Source organism: Manis javanica, chromosome 5 (genome assembly GCF_040802235.1).
Source record: "Manis javanica isolate MJ-LG chromosome 5, MJ_LKY, whole genome shotgun sequence".
Taxonomy (NCBI): domain Eukaryota; kingdom Metazoa; phylum Chordata; class Mammalia; order Pholidota; family Manidae; genus Manis; species Manis javanica.
In genome coordinates, this window is record NC_133160.1 from 110,700,143 (window position 1) to 110,725,665 (window position 25,523).

The 25,523-nt window shown below is 40.0% G+C and overlaps 1 protein-coding gene across 2 annotated transcripts in view; it reads right to left on the minus strand.

The window, feature by feature from the left end:
* ANXA3 (annexin A3) overlaps positions 1-25,523 on the minus strand; it is a 60,954-nt gene that overhangs the window by 22,179 nt on the left and 13,252 nt on the right. For both annotated transcript variants that reach the window (XM_037014869.2, XM_037014870.2), the window contains exons 3-6: positions 21,138-21,225; positions 17,517-17,611; positions 15,938-16,051; positions 6,444-6,534 (exon numbers count right to left, since the gene is read on the minus strand). In XM_037014869.2, the coding sequence (XP_036870764.2) occupies positions 6,444-6,534; positions 15,938-16,051; positions 17,517-17,611; positions 21,138-21,225 (388 nt within the window). The remainder of the gene's footprint in view (positions 1-6,443; positions 6,535-15,937; positions 16,052-17,516; positions 17,612-21,137; positions 21,226-25,523) is intronic.

The window sequence follows — 25,523 nt, forward strand, 5'->3', positions numbered from 1 at the left end:
ACACAAAGCCCCAACTTCTGTGGGATGCAGTGAAAGCAGTCTTAAGAGGAAAGTATATAGCGATCCAGGCACACTTGAAGAAGGAAGAACAATCCCAAATGAATAGTCTAACATCACAACTATCGAAACTGGAAAAAGAAGAACAAATGAGGCCTAAAGTCAGCAGAAGGAGGGACATAATAAAGATCAGAGAAGAAATAAACAAAATTGAGAAGAATAAAACAATAGCAAAAATCAATGAATCCAAGAACTGGTTCTTTGAGAAAATAAACAAAATAGATAAGCCTCTAGCCAAACTTATTAAGAGAAAAAGAGAATCAACACAAATCAACATAATCAGAAATGAGAATGGAAAAATCACAACAGACCCCACAGAAATACAAAGAATTATTAAAGACTACTATGAAAACCTATCTGCCAACAAGCTGGAAAACCTAGAAGAAATGGAGAACTTCCTAGAAAAATACAACCTCCCAAGACTGACCAAGGAAGAAACACAAAAGTTAAACAAACCAATTATGAGCAAAGAAATTGAAACGGTAATCAAAAAACTACCCAAGAACAAAACCCCGGGGCCGGACGGATTTACCTCGGAATTTTATCAGACACACAGAGAAGACATAATACCCATTCTCCTTAAAGTGTTCCAAAATATAGAAGAGGAGGGAATACTCCCAATCTCACTCGATGAAACCAACATCACCCTAATACCAAAACCAGGCAAAGACTCCACCAAAAAAGAAAATTACAGGCCAATATCCCTGATGAATGTAGATGCAAAAATACTCAATAAAATATTAGCAAACAGAATTCAACAGTATATCAAAAGATCATATACTATGACCAAGTGGGATTCATCCCAGGGATGCAAGGATGGTACAACATTCGAAAATCCGTCAACATCATCCACCACATCAACAAAAAGAAAGACAAAAACCACATGATCATCTCCATAGATGCTGAAAAAGCATTTGACAAAATTCAACATCCATTCATGATAAAAACTCTCAGAAAAATGGGAATAGAGGGCAAGTACCTCAACATAATAAAGGCCATATATGATAAACCCACAGCCAGCATTATACTGAACAGCGAAAGGCTGAAAGCATTTCCTCTGAGATCAGGAACCAGACAGGGATGCCCACTCTCCCCACTGTTATTTAACATAGTACTGGAGGTCCTAGCCACGGCAATCAGACAAAACAAAGAAATACAAGGAATCCAGATTGGTAAAGAAGAAGTTAAACTGTCACTATTTGCAGATGATTTGATAAAAAACCCTAAAGACTCCACTCCAAAACTACTAGAACTGATACTGGAATATAGCAAAGTTGCAGGATACAAAATTAACACACAGAAATCTGTAGCTTTCCTATACACTAACAATGAACCAATAGAAAGAGAAATCAGGAAAGCAATTCCATTCACAATTGCATCAAAAAGAATAAAATACCTAGGAATAAACCTAACCAAAGAAGTGAAAGACTTATACTCTGAAAACTACAATTCACTCTTAAGAGAAATTAAAGGGGACACTAACAAATGGAAACTCATCCCCTGCTCATGGCTAGGAAGAATTAATATTGTCAAAATGGCCATCCTGCCTAAAGCAATATACAGATTTGATGCAATCTCTATGAAATTACCAGCAACATTCTTCAATGAATTGGAACGAATAATTCAAAAATTCATATGGAAACACCAAAGACCCCAAATAGCCAAAGCCAAAATGAGAAAGAAGAATAAAGTAGGGGGGATCTCACTCCCCAACTTCAAGCTCTACTACAAAGCCATAGTAATCAAGACAATTTGGTACTGGCACAAGAACAGAGCCACAGACCAGTGGAACAGATTAGAGACTCCAGAAATTAAACCAAACATACATGGTCAATTAATATTTGATAAAGGAGCCATGGACATACAATGGCAAAATGACAGTCTCTTCAACAGATGGTGCTGGCAAAACTGGACAGCTACATGTAGAAGAATGAAACTGGACCATTGTCTAACCCCATATAGAAAGGTAAACTCAAAATGGATCAAAGACCTGAATGTACTCATGAAACCATTAAACTCTTGGAAAAAAACATAGGCAAAATCCTCTTAGACATAAACATGAGTGACCTCTTCTTGAACATATCTCTCCCTGGGCAAGGAAAACAACAGCAACAATGAGCAAGTGGGACTACATTAAGCTGAAAAGCTTCTGTACAGCGAAAGACACCATCAATAGAACAAAAAGGAACCCTACAGTATGGGAGAATATATTTGAAAATGACAGATCCGATAAAGGCTTGAATATATATAGAGCTCCAGAATATATAAAGAGCTCACACGCCGTGACAAACAAAAAACAAATAACCCAATTAAAAAATGGGCAGAGGAACTGAACAGACAGTTCTCTAAAAAAAAAAATACAGATGGCCAACAGACACATGAAAAGATGCTCCACATCGCTAATTATCAGAGAAATGCAAATTAAAACTACAATGAGGTATCACCTCACACCAGTAAGGATAGCTGCCATCCAAAAGACAAACAACAAAAAATGTTGGCAAGGCTGTGGAGAAAGGGGAACCCTCCTACACTGCTGGTGGGAATGTAAATTAGTTCAACCACTCTGGAAAGCAGTATGGAGGTTCATCAAAATGCTCAAAACAGACTTACCATTTGACCCAGGAATTCCACTCCTAGGAATTTACCCTAAGAACGCAGCAATCAAGTTTGAGAAAGACAGATGCACCCCTATGTTTATCGCAGCACTATTTACAATAGCCAAGAATTGGAAGCAACCTAAATGTCCATAGGTAGATGAATGGATAAAGAAGATGTGGTACATATACACAATGAAATACTACTCATCCATAAGAAGAGGAAAAATCCTACCATTTGCAGCAACATGGATGGAGCTGGAGAGTATTATGCTCAGTGAAATAAGCCAAGTGGAGAAAGAGAAATACCAAATGATTTCACTCATCTGAGGAGTATAAGAACTAAGGAAAAACTGAAGGAACAAAACAGCAGCAGAATTACAGAACCCAAAAATGGACTAACAGGTACCAAAGGGAAAGGAACTGGGGAGGATGGGTGGGCAGGGGGGGATGAGGGGGGGAAGAAGAAGGGGGCTATTAAGATTAGCATGCATGGGGGGAAGGGAGAAAGGGGAGGGAGGGCTCTACAACACAGAGAGGACAAGTCGTGATTCTACATTTTGCTATGCTGATGGACAGTGACCGTAAGGTGGTTTTTAGGGGGGACCTGATATAGGGGAGGTCATAGTAAACATAGTATTCTTCATGTAAGTGTAGATTAAAGATTAAAAAAAAAAGAAAGAAAGAAAAGGGGGATTACTGCTTGATAGGATAAAACAATTGGTAAATCAAAGATTAACGCATGCTTTAAATATCCTTAATGTTGATCACTTAAAAGGTGTCAGATGATCAGCTATGGAGGTACTCTTTTCTGATAATATTCCTTTCTCTTAATAAAAACAAAAAAATAAAAAAAAATAAACAAAGCAGTTCCTGTGTGCTGACCTCCAATGAGTTCTACACAGTGGTGTAGAGGGCATGTCAAAGTGTGGGCAAAGGGTCTGTTTGTTTCTATGCAGAAGATCAAGGCCTAGCTTGGCTACCCAGAAAATGAACTAAGATACGGTATGAGGAGGAGCTTCCGGCATTAGCAGTCTCTAGAGGACTTGTGCCAGGGGATGATCATCAAAAAGCCTCCACAGGGATCCGGGCGATGCTGCGGTTGTGGCTGCGTCCACCCCACCGTTTCCTGGACTTGCCATTAGAATGAGGAGGGAGATGTCTAGGCTGGCATGTGCATACAGTGAGACAACGAATTTGAGTGGATCTGTACTGCTGGAACTCAATCAGGAGTTGGGAGCGGTGCAAGTTGTAGCGCTCCAAAATCCTACAACTATAGACTACCTACGGTTAAAAGAACATATGGGATGTGAACAGATCCCAGAAATGGGTTGCTTTAATTTGTCTGATTTCTCTCAGACTGTTCAAGTACAGTTGGACCATATCCATCATATCATAGACTAATTTTCACAAATGCCTAGGGTGCCTAAATGGTTTTCTTGGCTTCCCTGGAGATGACTGGTAATTATAGATTTGCTTTGTTTATGTCACCGTATTCCTGTTATGTTAATATGTGTGCACAAGTTAGTAGTTTAAAACCTATACATACTTAAGGTACTCTACAAGAAGATATGTGAAAGAAATAATCAATCCTCCCATGTTTTCTTCCATATACTACCTCTATAGCTTTTCTTCTTCCTTCCTAATTACAACCCTTAAATAGAATTCGTGCCTCATATCGAATTTACCGAGTATCATAATTCCTCCAGGTGGTAAAGATACCTCGAGACAAGTGTTGGGCATAGAAGCCACAGGGCATAAATCTGCAAAGAAGTAAAAAGCTAACCTTTTCAAACAATATGGCTTCTCTCTCACTTACCAACTTTACATTTCTCTGTATGGCCCCGGAAGATGACTGGTTAGCCAGAGACGTGTAAGATTCCTCAAGGGAGGAACAACCTAAGACAGGCACAGTCGCAGGGGGGCCATCAGGTGAGAAATTGGGGAACAACAGTGGTGAAGCTTAGAACCTCACCATCCCCTGTGTTGAGAGAAAGCTTCTGCATCCATGGATGTTTTATTGCCCTTGTCTAGCTCGGATTAGCACATAGTCTACAGGCACACACCTGATCATCTACAATTGCTCTCTTACAACACTAAACTATGTTTTCTACCTTTATCTTGCATCTACCTACCACTTCAGCATTTTATTAAAAATAAAAATAATAATAATAATACAGGGAGAAATGTGGGATCCACATATAAATCAAGTATAAAAATCAAATGAATATTCATATCTGACCTGATTGTTTATAGTTCATAATGCGTGATCAGAACCAAAAGTTTCTGTACTGTTCACCATGTAAGAACTTATTCACTATGTAAGAATTCGTTCACCATGTAAGAACTTGTTCGTTATGCTTCAGAAGATTGGAGACTGACAAGAACTAGGCTTGAGATGGATTAATGATTGTGCATTGAGCATTGACCCCACTATACAGAATTTTATTGTTGTTAACAACCATTTGATCAATAAATATGAGAGATGCCCTCTCAAAAAAAAAATACCCTCTCTAATATCCACTGGGGACCAGTATATCCCTTCTTTGGGCCTCTCCCACTGCAGACCCTCCCTGACACACACACACAGACAGAAAGCATGGCCCCCTTGAGGTGCTTGGATTGGGTCAAATGCGGTTGCTGTGTAATATAGGATGAGCTGGTCTTTGTCCCTGATTCCTGGGAGGTAACCTCTAAATCCATGGAATTTCCCAAATAATAGGAATATCTTTGTTATTCATAGCAGGTCCCAAGAACCACACCTGGGCTTACACTAAGAAGGTGACTGAAGACAGGTGCTGGTGACACCAGGAAGAGCAACCATGTGATTAGAGAGCTGGGGCTTTAAGCCACCTGACATCAGCCTGACCTCCAGGGAGAGGAGGGGGATAGAAGATGGAGTTCAGTCATGTGGCCAGTGATTCAATCACTCATCCTGTGTAAGGAAACACAAATAAAAACTCTAGATGCCAAAGATCAAGTGTGCTCCCCTGGTTGGTAAATACCCATCAGTGTGCCAGGAGGATGATGCATCTTGGGGACATGGAAGCTTTGCTCTCAGGACCCTCCTAGACTTTTCACTCTGTAGCTCTTCATCTGACTGGTCCTGAATTGTAAAACTATGACTGTAAGTACAGTGCTCTTGAGTTCTATGAGTCATTCTGTGAGCTATTGAACCTGCAGGAGTAGTGAGAACTCTGAAGTGGTAGCCATTTGGTCAGACATGCATGTGGCCTGGGAACACCTGTGCTTGTGGCTGGTGTCTGATGTGAGGGGACTCCTGTGGGGACTGTGTGTTACCTTGTGAAGCCATGTTAACCCTGGGCAGGTGGTGTCAGAATTGCACTGCAGGGGCTTTCTAATTTTTATACAGCTAACAGACTACTAGGACTTTATACTGAATCTCTATGCTCAACATTCTCTAAATGATTCACTAATTTCCCACACCAAATATCACAGGGTTTTAAACATATAATATTAATAGACAATGATTTGAGTCACTTACATTGAGGGAAATTGTTGAGTCAGTTAAGCAGTAATTGTTGTCAGTCAATACATTACAGCTGTCATGTCACAAGTGCAAAGCTTTAATACAATTGTTACGTAGCATCATCTAGCTCAAACCATACTCAAATTTTCTCTGAAAATCCACAGACCTTAGGCTGCTTTAGAATGTATCCTCCCTTTAATGTCTTGCCTTCTCAAAATGCCTTGTGAAGAAGAGTTTGGGAGGTTTCTGGGGAAAGAAACATTGGATCACATATGGTAAAGGCATGCAGAAAATAAGATTACCTGTGTAGTAGGCTTGAGAGATCTCCTTCAATTGCCTGCTTGTCCTGGTGGTTAAGATTTCAATCAATGCAGCTTCATTTGTCCCAGCACCCTAAAAAGGAAAAGGGAATCTATTATTAGAACACTGAAAAACTTAATTTCATGCATTTCAGCCTTCATATCTTATTTTATACAGATGATAAAAAGAACAGCTTTGAGTAAATCAATGTAGGTCCTATACTGCTCTAAAGTAGTTCTCTAATTTTCCATATATTTTGGTATTAACATGAATCATCTGGAGTTAACTGACATCAAAGTTCTCAAGAAAATGTCCTACTCTAGTGTAAAAATCAATTGAATTATTTTAGGAATGAAGAGCATCAAGGGAAAAGACTACATTATTCAAAATCAGAGGTGAGCATTCAAACACACTATTATATTTAGAAAGGGCTCTGCAACACTTGAATGAATTCGTCCTTGCACCAATGCAAGGGCTGGGGAGCATGTATTATCTGCTTTATGCAGGAAGATTTTTTAAAGTCTCAGGAGTGCATGTCATGGGCCCAGCTGATTTGGGGACTATACCTCTGAGCCTTGGCATATACAGATTACTAAATCACACATTCCTAGAGGCCATTTATACCAGGACTTGGTCAAGTAAGGTCAATGCAGCATATGAACAGAGGCTGAATTCTTTCCCTCTGTAGCAGAGATTCCTGGTTGCCCCCATTAGCTCACCTTTTAAAATTATTTATTTTGTTATTTTTTAAGAGACTATTTCTTAGAGCAGTTTTAAGTTCATAGCAAAATTGAGTGGATCCAGTATCTCTTTTATCTTCCTTGCTTAGTGATAGAAATGCCAATTTTTAACTTAGTGCATAGCAATCAAATAAATACGTATTTCTCAGCTTCCCTTAGAGCTAGGTTTATCCTTATAACTAAATTCTGATCAATGGGATGTATCTGAAATATAATGCACAATTTCTGAGTCGTTAAAGACAGGAAATGACCCCATTCGGTACCTTACTCTTTTTTTTTTTGATATCATTTATCTACAATTACATGAGCAACATTATGGCCACTAGAATCCCCCCATCACCACGTCCCCCCACAACATACCCCATTATAGTCACATCCATCAGCGTAGTAAGATGCTGTAGAATCATTACTTCTCTTCTCTGTTATACAGCTCTCCCTGTGCCCCCAACCCTCAACATTATGTCTCCTAATCGTAATGCCCCTTTTCCCCCCTTGTCCGTCCCTTCCCACCCATCCTCCCCAGTCCTTTTCCCTTTGGTAACTGCTAGTCCCTTCTTGGATTCTGTGAGTGTGCTGTTTTGTTCCTTCAGTTTTGCTTTGTTCTTATAATCCACAGATGAGTGAAATCATTTGATACTTGTCTTTTTCCGCCTGGCTTATTTCACTGAGCATAATACCTTCTAGCTCCATCCATGTTGTTGCAAATGGTAGGATTTGTTTTCTTCTTATGGCTGAATAATATTCCATGTGTATATGTACCACATCTTCTTTATCCCTTCATCTACTGATGGACACTTAGGTTGCTTACATGTCTTGGCTATTGTAAATAGTACTGTGATGAACATAGGGGTGCATATGTCTTTTTCAAACTGGGATCCTGCATTCTTAGGGTAAATTCCTAGGACTGGAATTCCTGGGTCAAGTGGTATTTCTATTTTGAGTTTTTTGAGGAACCTCTATACTGCTTTCCACAATGGTTGAACTAATTTACATTCCCACCAGCAGTGTAGGAGGGTTCCCCTTTCTCTATATCCTAGCCAACATTTGTTGTTGTTTGTCTTTTGGATGGTGGCCATTCTTACTGGTGTGAGGTGATATCTTATTGTGGTTTAATTTGCATTTCCCTGATGATTAGTGATGTGGAGCATCTTCTCATGTGTCTGTTGGCCATCTGAATTTCTTCTTTGGAGAAGTGTCTGTTTAGATCCTCTGCCCATTTTTTAATGGGATTATTTGCTTTTAGTTTGTTGAGGTGCATGAGCTCTTCATATATTTTGGATGTCAATCCTTTATCGGATATATCATTTATGAATATATTTTCCCATACCTGTAGGATGTCTTTTTGTTCTATTGATGATGTCCTTTGCTGTACAGAAGCTTTTCAGCCTGATATAGTCCCATTTGTTCATCTTTGCTTTTGTTTCCCTTGCCCGGGGGGATATGTTCATGAAGAAGTTGCTCATATTTATGTCCAAGAGATTTTTGCCTATGTTTTTTACTAATAGTTTTATAGTTTCATGACTTACATTCAGGTCTTTGATCCATTTAGAATTTACTTTGTGTATGGGGTTAGACAGTGATCCAGTTTCATTCTCTTACATGTAGCTGTCCAATTATGCCAACACCAGTTGTTGAAGAGGCTGTCATTTCCCCATTGTATATCCATGGCTCCTTTATCATGTATTAATTAACCATATATGTTTGGGTTAATATCTGGACTCTCTATTCTATTCCACTGGTTTGTGGGTCTTTTCTTGTGCCAGTACAAAATTGCCTTGATTACTGTGGCTTTGTAGTAGAGCTTGAAGTTGGGAAGCAAGATCCCCCCTGCTTTATTCTTCCTTCTCAGGATTGCTTCGCCTATTTGGGGTCTTTTTTGGTTCCATATGAATTTTTGAACTATTTGTTCCAGTTTGTTGAAGAATGCTGTTGGTATTTTGATAGGGATTGCATCGAATCTATAGATTGCTTTAGGCAGGATGTCCCTTTTGACAATATTAATTCTTCCTAGCCAAGAGCATGGGATAAGTTTCCATCTGTTAGTGTCCTCTTTAATTTCTCTTAGGAGCGCCTTGCAGTTTTCAGGGTATAGGTCTTTCACTTCCTTGGCTAGGTTTATTCCTAGGTATTTTATTCTTTTTGATACAATTGTAAATGGAATTGTTTTCCTGATTTCTCTTTCTGTTAGTTCATTGTCAGTATATAGGAAAGCAACAGATTTCTGTGTATTAATTTTGTATCCTGCAACTTTGCTGAATCCTGATATTAGTTCTAGTAGTTTTGGAGTGGAGTCTTTAGGATTTTTTATGTACAATATCATGTTATCTGCAAATAGTGACAATTTAACTTCTTCTTTACCAATCTGGATTCCTTGTATTTTTTTGTTTTGTCTGATTGCCGTGGCTAGGACCCCTAGTACTATGTTGAATAACAGTGGGGACATTGGGCATCCCTGTCTTCTTCCCAATCTTAGGTGAAAAGCTTTCAGCTTCTCACTGTTAATATGATGTTGTCTGTGGGTCTGTCATATACAGCCTTTATTATGTTGAGGCACTTGCCCTCTATACCCATTTTGTTGAGAGTTTTTATCATGAATGGATGTTGAATTTTGTCAAATGCTTTTTCAGCATCTATAGAGATGATCATGTGGTTTTTGTCCTTGTTGTTGATATGGTGGATGATGTTGATGGATTTTCAAATGTTGTACCATCCTTGCATCCCTGAGATGAATTCCACTTGATCACGGTGTATGATCCTCTTGACTTATTTTTGAATTCTGTTTGCTAGTATTCTGTGGAGTATATTTGCATCTATTTTCATCAGGGATATTGGTCTGTAATTTTCTTTTTTGGTGGGGGTCTTTGCCTGGTTTTGGTATTAGAGTGATGCTGGCTTCATAGAATGAGTTTGGAAGTATTCCCTCCTCTTCTATTTTTTTGGAAATCTTTAAGGAGAATGGGTATTATGTCTTCTCTATATGTCTGGTAAAATTCAGAGCTGAATCCATATGGCCCGGGGGTTTTGTTCTTGGTTGGTTTTTTGATTACCAATTCAATTTCATTGCTGGTAATTGGTATGTTTAGATTTTCTGTTTTTTCCTTGGTCAGTCTTGGAAGGTTGTATTTTTCTAGCAAGTTGTCCATTTCTTCTAGGTTTTCCAGCTTGTTAGCATATAGATTTTCATAGCATTCTCTAATAATTCTTTGTATTTCTGTGGGGTCCATCATGATTTTTCCTTTCTCATTTCTGATTCTGTTTATGTGTGTAGATTCTCTTTTTCTCTTAATAAGTCTGGCTAGGGGTTTATCTATCTATAGTTTATTTTCTAAAAGAACCAGCTCTTGGTTTCGTTGATTTTTTCTATTGTTTTATTCTTCTCAATTTTATTTATATCTTCTCTGATCTTTATTATGTCCCTCCTTCTGCTGACTTTGGGCCTCATTTGTTCTTCTTTTTCCATTCAATAATTGTGACTTTAGAGTATTCATTTGGAATTGTTCTTCCTTCTTTAAATAGGCCTGGATTGCTATATTCTTTCCTCTTAGAACTGCCTTTGCTGCATCTCACAGAAGTTGCGGCTTTGTGCTGTTGTTGTCATTTGTCTCCATATATTGCTTGATCTCTGTTTTAATTTGGTCATTGATCCATTGATTATTTAGGAGCATGTTGTTAAGCCTCCATGTGTTTATGAGTCTTTTTGTTTTCTTTGTACAATTTATTTCTAGTTGTATACCTTTGTGATCTGAGAAGTTGGTTGGTAGAATTTCAATCTTCTTGAATATACTGAGGTTCTTTTTGTGATCTAGTATGTGGTCTATTCTGGAAAATGTTCTATGTGCACTTGAGAAGAATGTGTATCCTGCTGCTTTTGGGTGTAGAGTTTTGTAGATGACTGTTAGGTCCATCTGTTCTAGTGTGTTTTTCAGTGCCTCTGTGTCCTTACCTATTTCCTGTCTGGTTGATTGGTCATTTGCAGTGAGTGGTGTGTTGAAGTCTCCCAAAATGAATGCATTGCATTCTATTTCCTCCTTTAATTCTGTTAGTATTTGTTTCACATATGTCAGTGCTCCTGTGTTGGGTGCATAGATATTTATAATGGTTATATTCTCTTGTTGGACTGCCCCCTTTATCATTATGTAATGTCCTTCTTTATCTCTTCTTACTTTCTTTGTTTTGAAGTCTATTTTGTCTGATATAAGTACTGCAACACCTGATTTTTTTCTCCCCATTGTTTGTATGAAATATCTTTTTCCATCCCTTCACTTTTAGTCTTTGTATATCTTTGGGTTTGCAGTGAATCTCTTGTAAGCAGCATATAGATGGATCTTGCTTTTTTATCCATTCTATTACTCTGTGTCTTTTGATTGGTGCTTTCAGTTCATTTACATTTAGGGTGCTTATCAAAAGATAAGTATTTGTTGCCATTGGAGGCTTTGGATTAGTGGTTACCAAAGGTTCGAAGGTAGCTACTTTACTATCTCACCATCTAACTTAACTCTCTTATTAAGCTTTTATAAACACAGTGTGATGATTCTGTATTTCTCTCTCTTCTTATTCCTCCTCCACCATTCTTTGTATGTTAGGTGTTTTATTCTGTACTCTTTTGTGTTTCCTCTGACTGCTTTTGTGAATAGTTGACTTTATTCTTTGCCTTTAGTTAGTATTTGGTTGGTGTACTTTCTTTGGTGTGATTTTATTTTCTCTGGTGACATCTATTCAGCCTTAGGAGTGCTTCCATCTAGAGCAGTCCCTTTAAAGATATCCTGTAGAGGTGGTTTGTGGGAGGCAAATTCCCTCATCTTTTGCTTTTCTGAAAATTGTTTAATCCCTCCATTAAATTTAAGTGATAATCATGCTGGATACAGTATCCTTAGTTCAAGGCCCTTCTGTTTCATTGCATTAAATGTATCATGCCATTCTCTTTTGGCCTATAAGGTTTCTGTTGAGAAGTCTGATGATAGCCTGATGGGTTTTCCTTTGTAGGTGACCTTTTTTCTCTCTGTGGCTGCCTTTTCTCTGTCCTTGTCTTTGATCTTTGCCATTTTAATTATTACATGTCTTAGTGTTGCCCTCCTTGGTCCCTTGTGTTGGGAAATCTGTGGGCTTCCATGGTCTGAGAGGCTATCTCCTTCCCTGGATTGGGGAAGTTTTCAGCAATTATTTCTTCACAGACACTTTCTATCCCTTTTTCTCTCTTCTTCTTCTTCTGGTACCCCTATACTGTGAATATTGTTCCGCTTGGATTGGTCACACATTTCTCTTAATATTCTTCCGTTCCTAGAGATCCTTTTATCTCTCTCTGCCTCAGCTTCTCGGTATTCCTGTTCTCTGATTTCTATTCCATTAACAGTCTCTTGCACCTCATTCAGTCCACTCTTAACCCTTCTATCAATTGTTTCACTTCCGGACTTCATCCCTTAGCTCTTGCATATTTCTCTGTAGGTCCTTCAGCATGGTTATGACTTTTATTTTGTATTCTTTTTCAGGAAGATCGGTTATATCTACCTCATCAGGCCCTCTCTCTGGGCTTGTCTGAATGATTTTTGACTGTACCAAATTCTTCTGCTTTTTCATGGTGTTAGAAGTGGTCACGGGCAGGTGGCACGTGTGTCAGCTGGGAGAACAAAGTCCCTTCCTGCTTGTTGGTCACCTTGCCCTTCTCTCCTGTCTGTGCCAGTTACCTGCACACTGGGAGCAGACTCTGGGACAATCTCCTGAGCTGCCATGGGGAGGGCCTCCCTCAGTCTACCCTAGAGCGCTGCAGGGAGTCGCAGCCACACCGGGTGTGTTCTTCTGCAAGAATGGCACCCCTTCATGCCTTCTGGACCTTGTTCCAGCTTCCACTGCCCGTCCCAGGTAGCTGCGCACTGGGAGGAGACTGTGAGGTTGCTGTGTGCAGGGCCGTTTTCCGGCTGCTCTGCAGCTGTGGCTGCTTTCCGGTTGCTCTGCTTGTAGCACCGGCCAGGGCAAAAGAATAGCAGGCTGCTTATCACCGTGAGGGGCATTGGGGCTGCTTTACCCCCCAGGGGGCTTGGGAGCCCAAAGTTCCTCAAGATTCCCAGCATGTTGGGCTGAGTGTGCTGGGACAATTTTGTTCAGCTGTTGAGCCCTTGTCCCTTTAAGACTTTTAAAAGGTGCCTGCTTTTCTTTTGTCCCAGAGGAGCCACCTGTCTCCGTCTTGGACCCTACCCTTCTGATTCTCTAATTTCCAGCACACCATCAATGTGTGTCTGCGCTTCCGGTGCAGATTACTAGGGCTGGTTATTTAGCAGTCCTGTGCTTCCACGCCCTCTCCACTCCAACTCCTTCCCTCCCACCAGTGAGCTGGGGTGGGAGGAGTGCCCAGGTCCCACTGGGTCATGGCTTTGTATCTTCATGAGATGCTGAGTTCTCGCAGATGTAGATGTAGCCTGGCTGTTGTACTGTATCCTCTGGTCTCTCTCTTAGGAATAGTTTTATTTGTTGTATTTTCAAAAATAGATACGGTTTTGGAAGGAGATTTCCGCCACCCTACTCACACTGCCATCTTGAGCTGACTGGGATGAAGATACAATGGTTGGATCTTGAGCGGCCATCTTTAGCCCAGGAGTGGAATCTATAGGCTGAAATGGCAGACCTTCAAGACTGAATGAGCCTGAATCTCTAATAATGGTGGTGCCATACCCCAGCTCTGGACTATTTACTTTGAATTTCTTTAGTATAAGAAAGAAAGTTTTTGAATCCTTGTTGGTGAATCTAATCCTTACTGTTACATCTGCTAAGCTGTCTTCCATGGGGCAGCCGTAGAATTATCACTGCTCAGATTTCATTTCAAGAGAATCAGCTGCAAAGAATGTAGTTGGTTGACAGCCTCCAACAGTCACACCCGTGGATCTGCCACAAAGTTCATGCTGAGGTCATGCTCTCTGGAGGCTGTTCTCAGCCAATGGCTGAGCATGGAAGGTATACTGGAGCTGGGCCATTTCCACCTGATGGAGGATTTCTCCAGAGGGCAGTCTTTGTTCAGGGGCTCCTCTCAGCCTGCCAGGCTTTCTCAGAGGTGCACTATACACTGAGGCTCTTCCTATCCAAGCCCACTTGCTTCCCTCTCTCCATTCACAGGTGTCAGACTGGCATTGCAGTCTGAAGGTCACCCCACCTACCCTGCTCTTTCTCCTCTTTATCCTTCATGAGGATTTCCCTCAATAAATCTTTTGTACATATGCTTCCACCTTGCCATCTGCTTCTTGGGAGCTCATACTTCTACAGAAAAGAATGTAACTCCCGTCTCTAACAGGAAGGCAGAATATAGCTTACACTGCAGACCTAGACTCCTTCCTTTCCCTCCTTCCCATCAACAAATATGTTGGCCCACTTCATTTCAGGCTTTCCTGCAGGAACAGAAGATACACACCAAGACTGATAGGGTTCCCTGCTGTGATGGAGGTTTGCCTTTTCACCAGATTGGAAAAAATATGAAACAAATGGACAAAAACAACAACAACATAATTTTAGGTGGTAATAGGTGCAATTAAGGAAATAAAAACTGAGTGAATTAATAGAAAATATCTGGAGGAAGAGCATTCCAGATGGAAGGGACATCATGTACAAAAGCCCCAAACTAGGAACAAGCTTAGAATGTTCAAGGAGCAGAAAGAAGGCCAGAGTAGCCATAGCATTCAGCTGGGGTAGGGAAGGGGACAGAGAGTGCAGTGGTCAGTTTTGTGTGTTAACTTGTCCAGGCTACAGTACTCAGTTATTCAATCAAATACTAATCTAGATATTGTTATGAAGGTATTTTGAAGATGTAACTGAAGTCCGTTATCATACTGACTTTACAGGAGATTATCTTCAATATCCTAGGTGGGCCTAATTCAGTCCATTTCAAAGGCCTTAAGAGCAGAGCTGAGGCTTCTCTGAGGAAGGTATTCCTGCCATGCACAAAAGCTCCAGCTTGTGCTGAGGGTTCCAGCTGTCCTTCCTGACAGCCTGCCCTACAGGTTTTGGATTTGCCTAGATAGCTCCATAATCATATAACCAATCCTTGCAATAAATCTCTGAATATATTCTCCTGCCTACTGGTTCTGCTTCTCTGGGAACCCTAACTGATGCAGAAAGAATTTCTAAAAGTCACAGAGGCAGGCCATGTTGGTCATGGTAAGGAGTTCTGATTTTAAGTACTCAAAGCCAATGGAGGCTCATGCAGGTGAACAAATATAATCTGATTCTAAAAATTACTTTATAAAAATAACTCTGGCTATTTTTTAGTGAATGGATTTGAGGTGGGCAAAATGGAGGAAAGGGACCAATTAGGACTGATATGGTCAAGAGATACTGATATTGTGGTTGAACTAGCAATGGATTTTGAGACATGAGGACACATTTTTGATAGTTATTTTAGTAGAGCTAATGGACTTGCAGATAGATTTGAGAGCTTTGAAGAGTGAGAGAAAGCAGGGGATATATAATGCTGGATTTTTAGCCTAAGTAAAATGTTGATGATGGTGTGCCACTCTCATGACAACAAAATAGAGAATCTGACTCTCAGGTCAAAAACAAACAAAATTAGGATATGGCAATATCCTTTCAGCCCAGGAACATGTGGACTCAAGGTTCCAAAACTGCTCCCCATTTCAGGGTTGTTCTACCAACTGGAGAGCACAGAAGCAAAATGACATCCACATCTTTCGCATTTACACCCATAGCTCAAGTGTACATTGGAAGAAAGCCACTATTTTCGATGACAGAGTCAAATCCTGAGCAGATCAGGCAGATACCTTCATGGATTTCTTCAGCTGCTTTGCATCAAACACTGCTGGGGGAGTCATGAGGGCCACCATGAGATGCTCAAAGTGGCCAGAGAGATCTCCCTTCAAGTCATCTTTCAGATCCTAAAACAAAAAAACCCGAAGAGGAAAGCATGAATACTTGTCCTTTCTCTTTCTCTGTCACCTAGTGAAAGAGGAATATATGTGTCAATTCAGATGGAAGCATGCCAATCCACAGGGAATAAACAGAAATGGTGAAAGTATTTCTATGGATATTAATTTGCATTTTATGACTGCTCCCAGAATGTTCTGTTTCATTATAGGTTTTCTGAAGGAAAGCCCATGGAAGGGGTTGAGTGCCACAGGTAGGGACAGTGTATTAAAATGCATTTCCCAGGGTCCTGATGCTCTCAATGTATGGGATGGTGTGAGGGAAGAGAGAGGGAGGGCAGGGCAGCCCTTAGAATTCACACCCAGCTTCACTGGTAGGCGCTCTAGTCCTGGCTTGCTTCTTAGTGATGGCCAAAAAGCTGCAGAAAGAAGGGAGAAGGACAGGCCTCAACTGGTCATTCGCCTCTGGTAGGAGTGTGGAACTAGGAGGCATCAGAAGCAGTTTTCTTGCGACAAGAGAAGGGGAAACCCTAGATGTGGCAGTGAGGCAGACACTACTTACTGAGAGTGCCCTTTGGCACTGTTTTTCACACATTACATAAGTACAGTCCCTCTCCCCTGCCTGAAGTCAGGTAATATGGTTTCTGTTCTCAATATTCAAGAGTGTTAATGAATAATTATTTATTCCTGCTTTCAATTATTTTCAGCTCTGAAACATGCTGGCAGCCTCCCAGATGCTATGACATTGTGGATAGACAGCAGCATGTAATCATGCCCCTGCAGGGGGCCTGCTCCTGCCAAAACAAATGAGAGAGAGCCAATGTCACTAGCTCTGCTTTAATGGCCACAGGTGCTGCCTCTCTAAATGCGAAATTCCACCACCATCTGTCCTCAACTTTGCAACTGAGTCTTACCTCACATGCTCTCATTCTATCCCACTGTGAGAAATGGTTGCTTGTCACCTCCATCCTTCCTCCACATTTTGGAGATCCTGAACAGCCAATGGACCGTTCACGTTCCCTATCCCTGAGTGTGTTGCCTTGCCTAGAAGCTTGACAATTCATTTTCAACAAACACTGGGCACCTGCTCTGTGCTCAGCATTTGAAGGTGAATTAGACACAATCCTTCCCCTTAGGACATTATACTCTAATGGGAAAAACAGAAATATTCAAAGGCAAAATGTCAGTAGGATATGCTAAGTGTGTGGTAAAGCATGAAGGTCAAGTATTGCCGAGGGGTATCTAATGAAGTCTGAGGGGCTTGGAGGACACTTTCAGGAGGTGATGCCTGAGTGGACCTCAGGTGCTCACTACACACTCTCACTTGTCACCTGGACCCAGGCTGTTGACTGAATATGCTGGGGACCTTGTGTGACACTCAGCCTGAAACAAAAGATCCGGGGGCATAGTTACATGGGAGCATGAGTGATCCATTGTGATTCGCTCTCCCCTGCCTGTTACGGTAATCAAGCCGTACCTTTCCATACGTGGCTTGATACTCCTTAACGACCAGCTGCCGCTGTGCATTCGGCCTCTCAGTCAGAATGCTGATGAGCGCTTTCTCATCCGTTCCTAAACAAAACAAATAATTTTACTCACCATCAACCCAGAAATGCTTAGTATCTGTCATGAACAAAAGAAAAATGATCAGTGGTCTGAAACAAATAACAGAGTGCTTTAGTTTTTAATTTCCAGGTTCTTACCAGTTTGGAACCTTTATTTCTTTGTTTGACTCGCTTTGGAAAAAAAAATTAACTTTATCTGTATAGTGTGGGGGGAAGGAACAATCATTGCCCAAATATTCCTGTCCGTGAATCAGACAGAACCAGTAGCACAAGGAGCATATTGCTTTTGAAATAGGTTTTTTCACCTTCTGAGGTTCAGTTAATGTCATACTGCCTTTTATTTCTCCCTTATCTCCATACTTGGTATACTAATATCTTTTTCTTTAGAAAAATGGAAGAACTTACCACCTACTAGGCACCTTTTATTCACTGGCATAGTTAATACTCAGAGAAGCCCCGGGCAGTAGGCATGATTAAGCTGTCCTAACGATGAAGACACAGTGTTTAGAAAACTTATCTCACTTGCTGTGGAGAAAGTGAAGACTCCTGTGGCCAGGATTCTCACCTGGCCCTGTTCGGCTTGCTCACTATACATGTGGGCAATACATCATTATTGACTCTACATAAAGAGCCCCACCAGTGCTCTGGGTGATGCAGCTGCATGGCTGCAGGAGAGCAGAGACTGGAGTGGTGGCAGTGCCAAGGACAGAGACTGAGGTGGCTGCAGGGGTAGAGAGACCCAGAGGCAGAGACTGGTTTGCTGCATGCAGACTCGCTCTGAGTGGATGGGATTCTAGTGACTGACCTGCCACTGTGGGAATAAAGTTGAGTATAAACGCTTTCACCCCAAGAATGTTCCATTGTCATTCCTCAGTCTCACTGAATCCATAGTGAACTTGGCTGGGGCTGAAACCCACTGACAAGACACTTGGCCCCAGTCAAGTTCACTATAGATTCAATGCAATCAAAAAATGACAGTGGAACATTCTTGGAGTGAAAGAGTTCATTACCCGGCTTGTTCTCCCAGCGACAGGTTGAGCACTAGAATTACAGCTGCACCCAGCAGTCTGCAGGCCTGAAACCCTTCTCTGTCCCTGCCTGGTATGGCTACCGTCATCCAACCAGAAACCCTGGGAATCATCCTGTACTCCCTTCTTCGCCTTACTCCCTACATGTTAGCAATCATCTGCATCTCTTGAATTTGTCCTCTCCTCTGCCACTGTGCATTCATCATATTTAACTAGAAACTTCAACAACCTCCTAACTCGACCCCCTTATAATTCACGCTGTATATTAGTGCCTTACCAAATTTTTTAAAATTGCATCTAATCCTGTCAATCCCGTGGTTGAAATCCTTGTGGCTCTCTGTAACCTTCAGGATAAAGTTTAAGCCCCATAGCTAACATGCCAGCTCATTAGGATCCAGCTCCTGACTCATGTCTCTGTTCTAATTTTCCACGCCTTCTCTGCATCTCCACACCCTAAGCTCCTAGACTCCAGACATAACTACCCAGTTACAAGTAGTTTGTGTGCCAGACAGTTTCTCATCTTTTATTTTTGCATATGTTCAAGACCAGATACTAGAACTAGCTGCCTCATGGTTCAGAAACTGGATCTGACACATCCCTAATGCAAATGCCATTACGATACCTAGTTCTTGGCTGAGAGCAAACAAAAACCTACTTCTCAAAGTGTGCCTACGTACCAAAATGCAAAGCTCACAAAGAAACATATGGTAAGAAAGAAGGACAAGCAATAGAATACAAAAACCATTAATTCATTCAATTTGACATTAATCTCATGAAGCAGCTGACTCAACACTGAATGTAAAGAGGGAAATCAGAGACAAAACAAAGAAAAATATGTCATTTAAAAACAGAAAAACAAACCCACACAGGCAGAAATAAGATAATATTACATTGATATAAAACCCTAACAGTACATTTCATGGAACTTGATAAATGGATCTTAAAATTCATAGGGGAAGGCTAAAGCCGAGAAAAGCTCTTGCTCTACTAGATAGTAACTACCATTATAAATTTATAATACTAACGATGGTAGTGTAGGATGGAGACAGGGAGAAGCAAACAGACCAGTGGAATATAACAGGGAACAGAAAAATGAGGATATGAGACAGAGGTGGCATTAAAAATCAGTTTAGAAAAGATGAATTCATCAATATATTGTGGTGGAACCATTAACTAGCCCTGTGAGATAAAATACAATTAGATACCTTTAAACACCTTACACAAACATTAATTACAGGTAGATTAAAGATTTCAGTGTGAAAAATAGGACAAAGTCTGGGGAGAAAATACAGGAGAATATCTTTATCAGTTCATTATAGAAAAGACATAAATAAAAATCATTTTAAAGGGAATTATTGGTAAACTTGATTTCACTAAAATGTAAGATTTCTATGCAACAAAAATTACTATAACCAATGTTAAAAGAAAACCACAGACTGGGAGAAGATGTTTTCATGGCTTTGTAATGAAAAAAGAGTTTTGTATCCAGAATTTCATCTAAAAAATCTTGCCAATCATGAAGAAGGACACACAACTGAAAAATGAATAAAAGCCATGAAGATGTAATTCACAGCAGAGGAAGCAAATGAACAAGAAAGGTTGCTGAACCATATCAGTCATGGGGGATGGGGAGGAGAGAGGAAACAATAAATACACCCATACAGAATGAGATACAATTTTAGACCCACTCATAGTATGACCTTAGCAAGTACTGGTGAGAACATGGAGCAAGAGGAAGTCTTGTATATTGCTGCTAGGAATATTAACTTAGATACACTTTTCAGAGAGCAGTTTGGCAAAATTTCTCATTAAGTCTTATATCTCCTTCAATCTAGAAACTCCAATTGTTATATTCCAGAGAAATGACAGCATATGGGCACAACAAGACATCAATGGGATATTCAATGTGGTATTTTTATATTATAATAGAAAAGAGTTATAGGCAATTAAATTTTTCCATCGATATTCTAACCTTACGATATAGTAATTCAATAGACTCCTACGCAATTAAAATTAAATGAACTAGAGCTAAACACATCAACATGGATAAATCTCAAAAACAAAATGTTAAAGGATGAAAACAAGTCACAGAAGAATGTACACTGTAGGATTCCAATTTATACTGTTTGAGACCATGCATATGTGTGTAATTACAGAATTCAAATTTCATGGGAATAAACTCAGATTTAGGATGGTGTTTATTTCTAGGGATTGAGGTGGGAACGAGATTCAGGAAGAATCGGCAGGGGCCATATCTGTAGTGATTTATGAGGATGATGGTTCTTGTCAGCAGCAGTGATGATGATGGTAGTGTTTAATAGTCAGTAAATATGGCAAATATTAAGACTTAATAAAACTGGGCTCTCTATTTCACAAATTTAAGAAGTCTCTTCCAATTTCTCTAATTGACTAAGCCAACTGGGACACAATGAACTAATACATTTTTAGACTGTCACTTACTGATTTGCTTCACCATTAAGAAAAAAATGGTAAAGCATTACTTACCAATTCCTCTGATTGCCTTACGAATTGCTTCAGCATCTGCTGATGGGCTAAAGCCTGGATAATCTTGAATTGTCCCTCGGTGTCCAACCTAGAAAAAAACATTTGAAAGCCCCACTTGTTCAAAAATGACATCTTTGTTTATATTACATATACATTTTCTCGTACGCATGTTGTAAACATACAGTAAACCCATAATTTGTACACCTTATCCCTTTAGTAGTAGTTTGAGGGTGTCTCCCATCCCTACACATGTAGGCAATATGACATCTACCATATATATAATGAGGCCTATTGTTTTTGTCTCTTTTGTAACGGATTAAAAATATAAAACATTTGTTCTCTAGAGCAATGAACTGTGTTAATCCTGGTGACCAAAGAATATGTGCTTTAAAATGGTATATGTGCAGGAAAGCAATGAGAAAGCAGGAATTTCCTACACCCGGCTTATTTTCAAGTGATAATTCAAAGCTCCTCACTGCATCTCACACAGTAGTCATTGTGCTTTACAGACTTCAAGATATTTTAATTAATGCTGACCACTGTCCTTAGGGAACCTTACACTAAAGGACCCATAAATGAAAGTCCTGTTAGGCCTCTGTGTTCTTAAGATTTGTTTAATGGATGTGCACTGTGGCTGGTAAATTCCCTCCTGAAAGTCCCACTGACACAGACCTTCAGGAAGAACTTGGAAATGAAAAATGCTATGATACTAATTTTAAACACATAAATTAGAAACAGTAAGTTGGGAAAGACCAACCCGTGGAAAGAATAAAATATCTTAAAACTGTTTAGGGGACTATAGAACAGCTACAAAAATGTTGAGAGAAACCCAAGTACACATTTATTTAAATTGCATTTTCTAACTCTAAATAAAAATCTGTCTTTACAGTAACAATGTTTTCTTTCCAAACGGATTTTCCCTATCCTGTTACTGAATTATATTGACTTTACTCTCTTGCGTTAATATCGTTTTATTTAGGCTATCCTGAAGTGTATCTTATTTTCATAAAAGGACATTATCTTGTCAGATCATTAACAGAAAATTAATGTCTGGCACAGTAAAAAATGACAGTCTACTGACTCAATAGATTAGTTGAAAATTTTGTTTCAATATAATCAAACATTGTTTAATTTTAAAGCATCCAAAATAAAGAGTTTTTATTTTAAAAAAGAATTATAATGAGTTGGAAACTAGTGGTCAATGTGCCTGATCTAAAGGCACCTTAACAATTCAGTCACTTCAACATAATCTTTGAAGAATTCTCTTTTCCAAAGGCTTATTAAGTCATTTTATGGATTTACAGAGCCAATTGGCTTCACTTCAGTTCTACCCATCTATGAACATTTGTGTTTATCTGATCTGTCCACTTTCCATGTCTGGCATTTTAGAAGAAGTACCACAATACTAGGGTATTTCAGTGCTTCATGCCCAACACTGTGCTAGGTACTTTATGTTTATTAACTATAACCTGCATAACAGCCCTAATGAATAAGAGTGAGACCTTCACATATAAGACACCAAGAGTTAACAAGATTGGAGAATTTGCTCAAATCCACATAGCTGGTTAAGCAGCAGAATCCGGACCTGAACGCAGTCATGACTATTCTAGCCCATCCTAGTTTTTCTTGAAATGTAGTCTTTGCACCATCCAGGGTGATTCTTTAACATGTCTATGACCAGGCCCTGCTGTAGACATACTGAATCATATTCTTTTAGTAATGAGGTGTAAAGGTGGACAGTACATGTTTAAGAAGCTCCCCAGTTCATTCTGTGCCATGCAGATATTTACACGGTTGCTTCTGAATACAAGTAGACAAAATTGCAGTCAGATTCTAATTGTTCATGAACACTCAGGGTTTCCCTTCTAGCTGTTACCTTTTCACTGCCCTCTACCACACTAGGCATCAAAATATTCTGAAATTCCAATGTGCAAAATTAGAGAAAGATAAAATTCCCAATCTGTTATGAAATTTGCTACCTAGTAATAATTAAATGGGGAGGAACTACTTGCTTAATTAAAAAAGAATACACAACAACCTTGAAAATGGTTCTGGAACTCCTAAGTGGAATCTTACTAAAATCTTTCAGACTGCTTCAGTTATTTAAATAAACAGTATTATTCACTTGATAAACTGGGTTGCCCGAACTATTCAGAAGTATTTATAGGATTTATGAAAACAATCTTACAATAAAAGAAATTAATAGGATCTTTTAAACTAATACATGTCAAGTAGTGAACAAAGGGCTTACAGACAACTCAACTCTTAATGAGGTGGATTTTATGATTTCCATTTAAAATGGAAGAACCTCCATCTTGGAGAAATTATTTGCTTAGCACAACTCTGCTATAAGGATGGCCCCAAATCTGAACCCAAGTCCTTGTGTCTACAGTGCCCTGTGCTCTACACCACATCACAACGCCTCGCAATGGGATTCCACATCAGTGGTTCTCAAAGTGCAGTTCCTGGACCAGTAGTATCAGCTTCACCAGAGAATTTGCTAGAAATAAACATTCTCTGAGATTTTACTGTATTACCTCATTTTTTAAAAAATTTAAAATGTTAAAAAGAAATGCAAACTCTCAGGCCTTGCCCCCATCTTTACTGAATCAACAACTCTGGGGCTAAGACCCAAGATCCATGCTTTGAAAAGCCCTCCAGATGATTCTAATGCCTGGTAAAGTTTAAGAACCACTACTCTGTCTCATTCCTAGCCTCCCAGAAAGCCAAGGCAAAAACGAGCAAACAGGTCACAGATTCTGTCATGGGCGGTGGGGCGGAAAAATGTGATGATGAGCTCATTGTTTCAGGAATCTTGGCATTTCTGCAGCAAACAAAACTATTTGCACCACTTGTTCACTGCAGACCTAATTCCTTGACATTTAACGTACTAATCAACACGTAGTTTATTTCCACTAACCCTACTACCCTAACAAAGTGTCTGTGCTAATGTTGGACACTGCATAAATATTTGGCAAAGTCTTTTATTTTTCCCCAAAAAATCATGTTTGATCAGATTTCCATCTACACAGCTTAAACACACTTAGTTGTTTCTTTTTCTCAAGCTTGACCTTCAAATGCCCTAGAAGGGAAAATCATTCTGGAACCAGTAGAAAAATAAATCAAGGAATGTCTAAATAAAGGGGGAAAATAACAGGAGCTCTTCACATTAATAACCATTGTTGCTACTTGCTGTATGCCAAGTACTGTGCACGTTTCTTGAACTGGCTCACCCAATCCTCATAATAAACTTATAAGGCAGAAATGACAAGTCTTATTCACAGATGATGATTAAACTGATGCTTAAGTAAACTTGCCAAAGTTTGCACAAGTTGTCCAAGCACAGCCAGCAAGCGTCCAGTCTCCTCAGTCTTTGTTCCTAATTACTAGGCTGGGCTGCATCTCATTTGAACCACCTTCCTTATGCCAATATGACTTCCCCTGATCTAAAACTGTCCTTTGGAGGCCACTCATGGCACATGATGGCTTGCAGCCCCTGATGTGGCCAGGCTCCTGGGGAGCTGTCTGCTACTACCCTCGGGAGGTGCCAGTCTGTCCTTGGCCACAAAAGCCAGTCATACCTATTTCTTCTTGTAAAGTGAACTGGGTTTGCAAGAAGTTAAACATTCATATTCAGAAGAATGAATGAAAGAGAAAAACACAAGGTTGCCAGTCCTGTTGACAAGAAACATGTTTAAAGCCAAACGCTCCAGAGCAAGGAGAGCAGCTGCTGCAGGTACATTTTGAGGGTGAGGCAAAGCCAAACACTCATCACTTCACAAAGCCCCAGAAAGGCTATATCCAAAAATTAAGCTTTCAAATAAAGCCTCATATAAACTTCCAGGACTCAGGAATTCTCAGAGTAAGGGAGGAATGATCATTCTCTCCTCAAGATCAAAATATCTGCTGGGTCATGGATGGTTATGATAAATGAAAAAATGGAATAGACTAAAAAAAGCAATCAAAACTTGAAAAATGTAAGACATCTTATTCAATTTTTCAAATAAAAGGGCATTTTCAAAGCCAAAGTAGTTTTCCAGTGAGGCAGGCGTTATGGGTTGGATCATATCCCCAGAAGGAAATTTTGAAGCCCTAACCCACAGTACTTCAGAATATGACCTTATTTGGATATAAAGTTTTGCAAATGTAATTAGTTAAATTAAGAAGAGGTCGCACTGGAGTAGGGGGAGGAGCCCTAATCTAATACCAGTGGCCTTAGAGGACAGAGATAAACAGGCCCAGCGTGATGAGGCGACACCAGCGGAGACTAGAGGTGGGCAGTGGCCAGCCAAGGGCCACCAAGACGGCCAGCAAACCACCAGAAGCTGGAGAGGCAAGGACACCCCAACCTTGCCGGTTTCAGAGGGAGCGTGACCCACCAACACC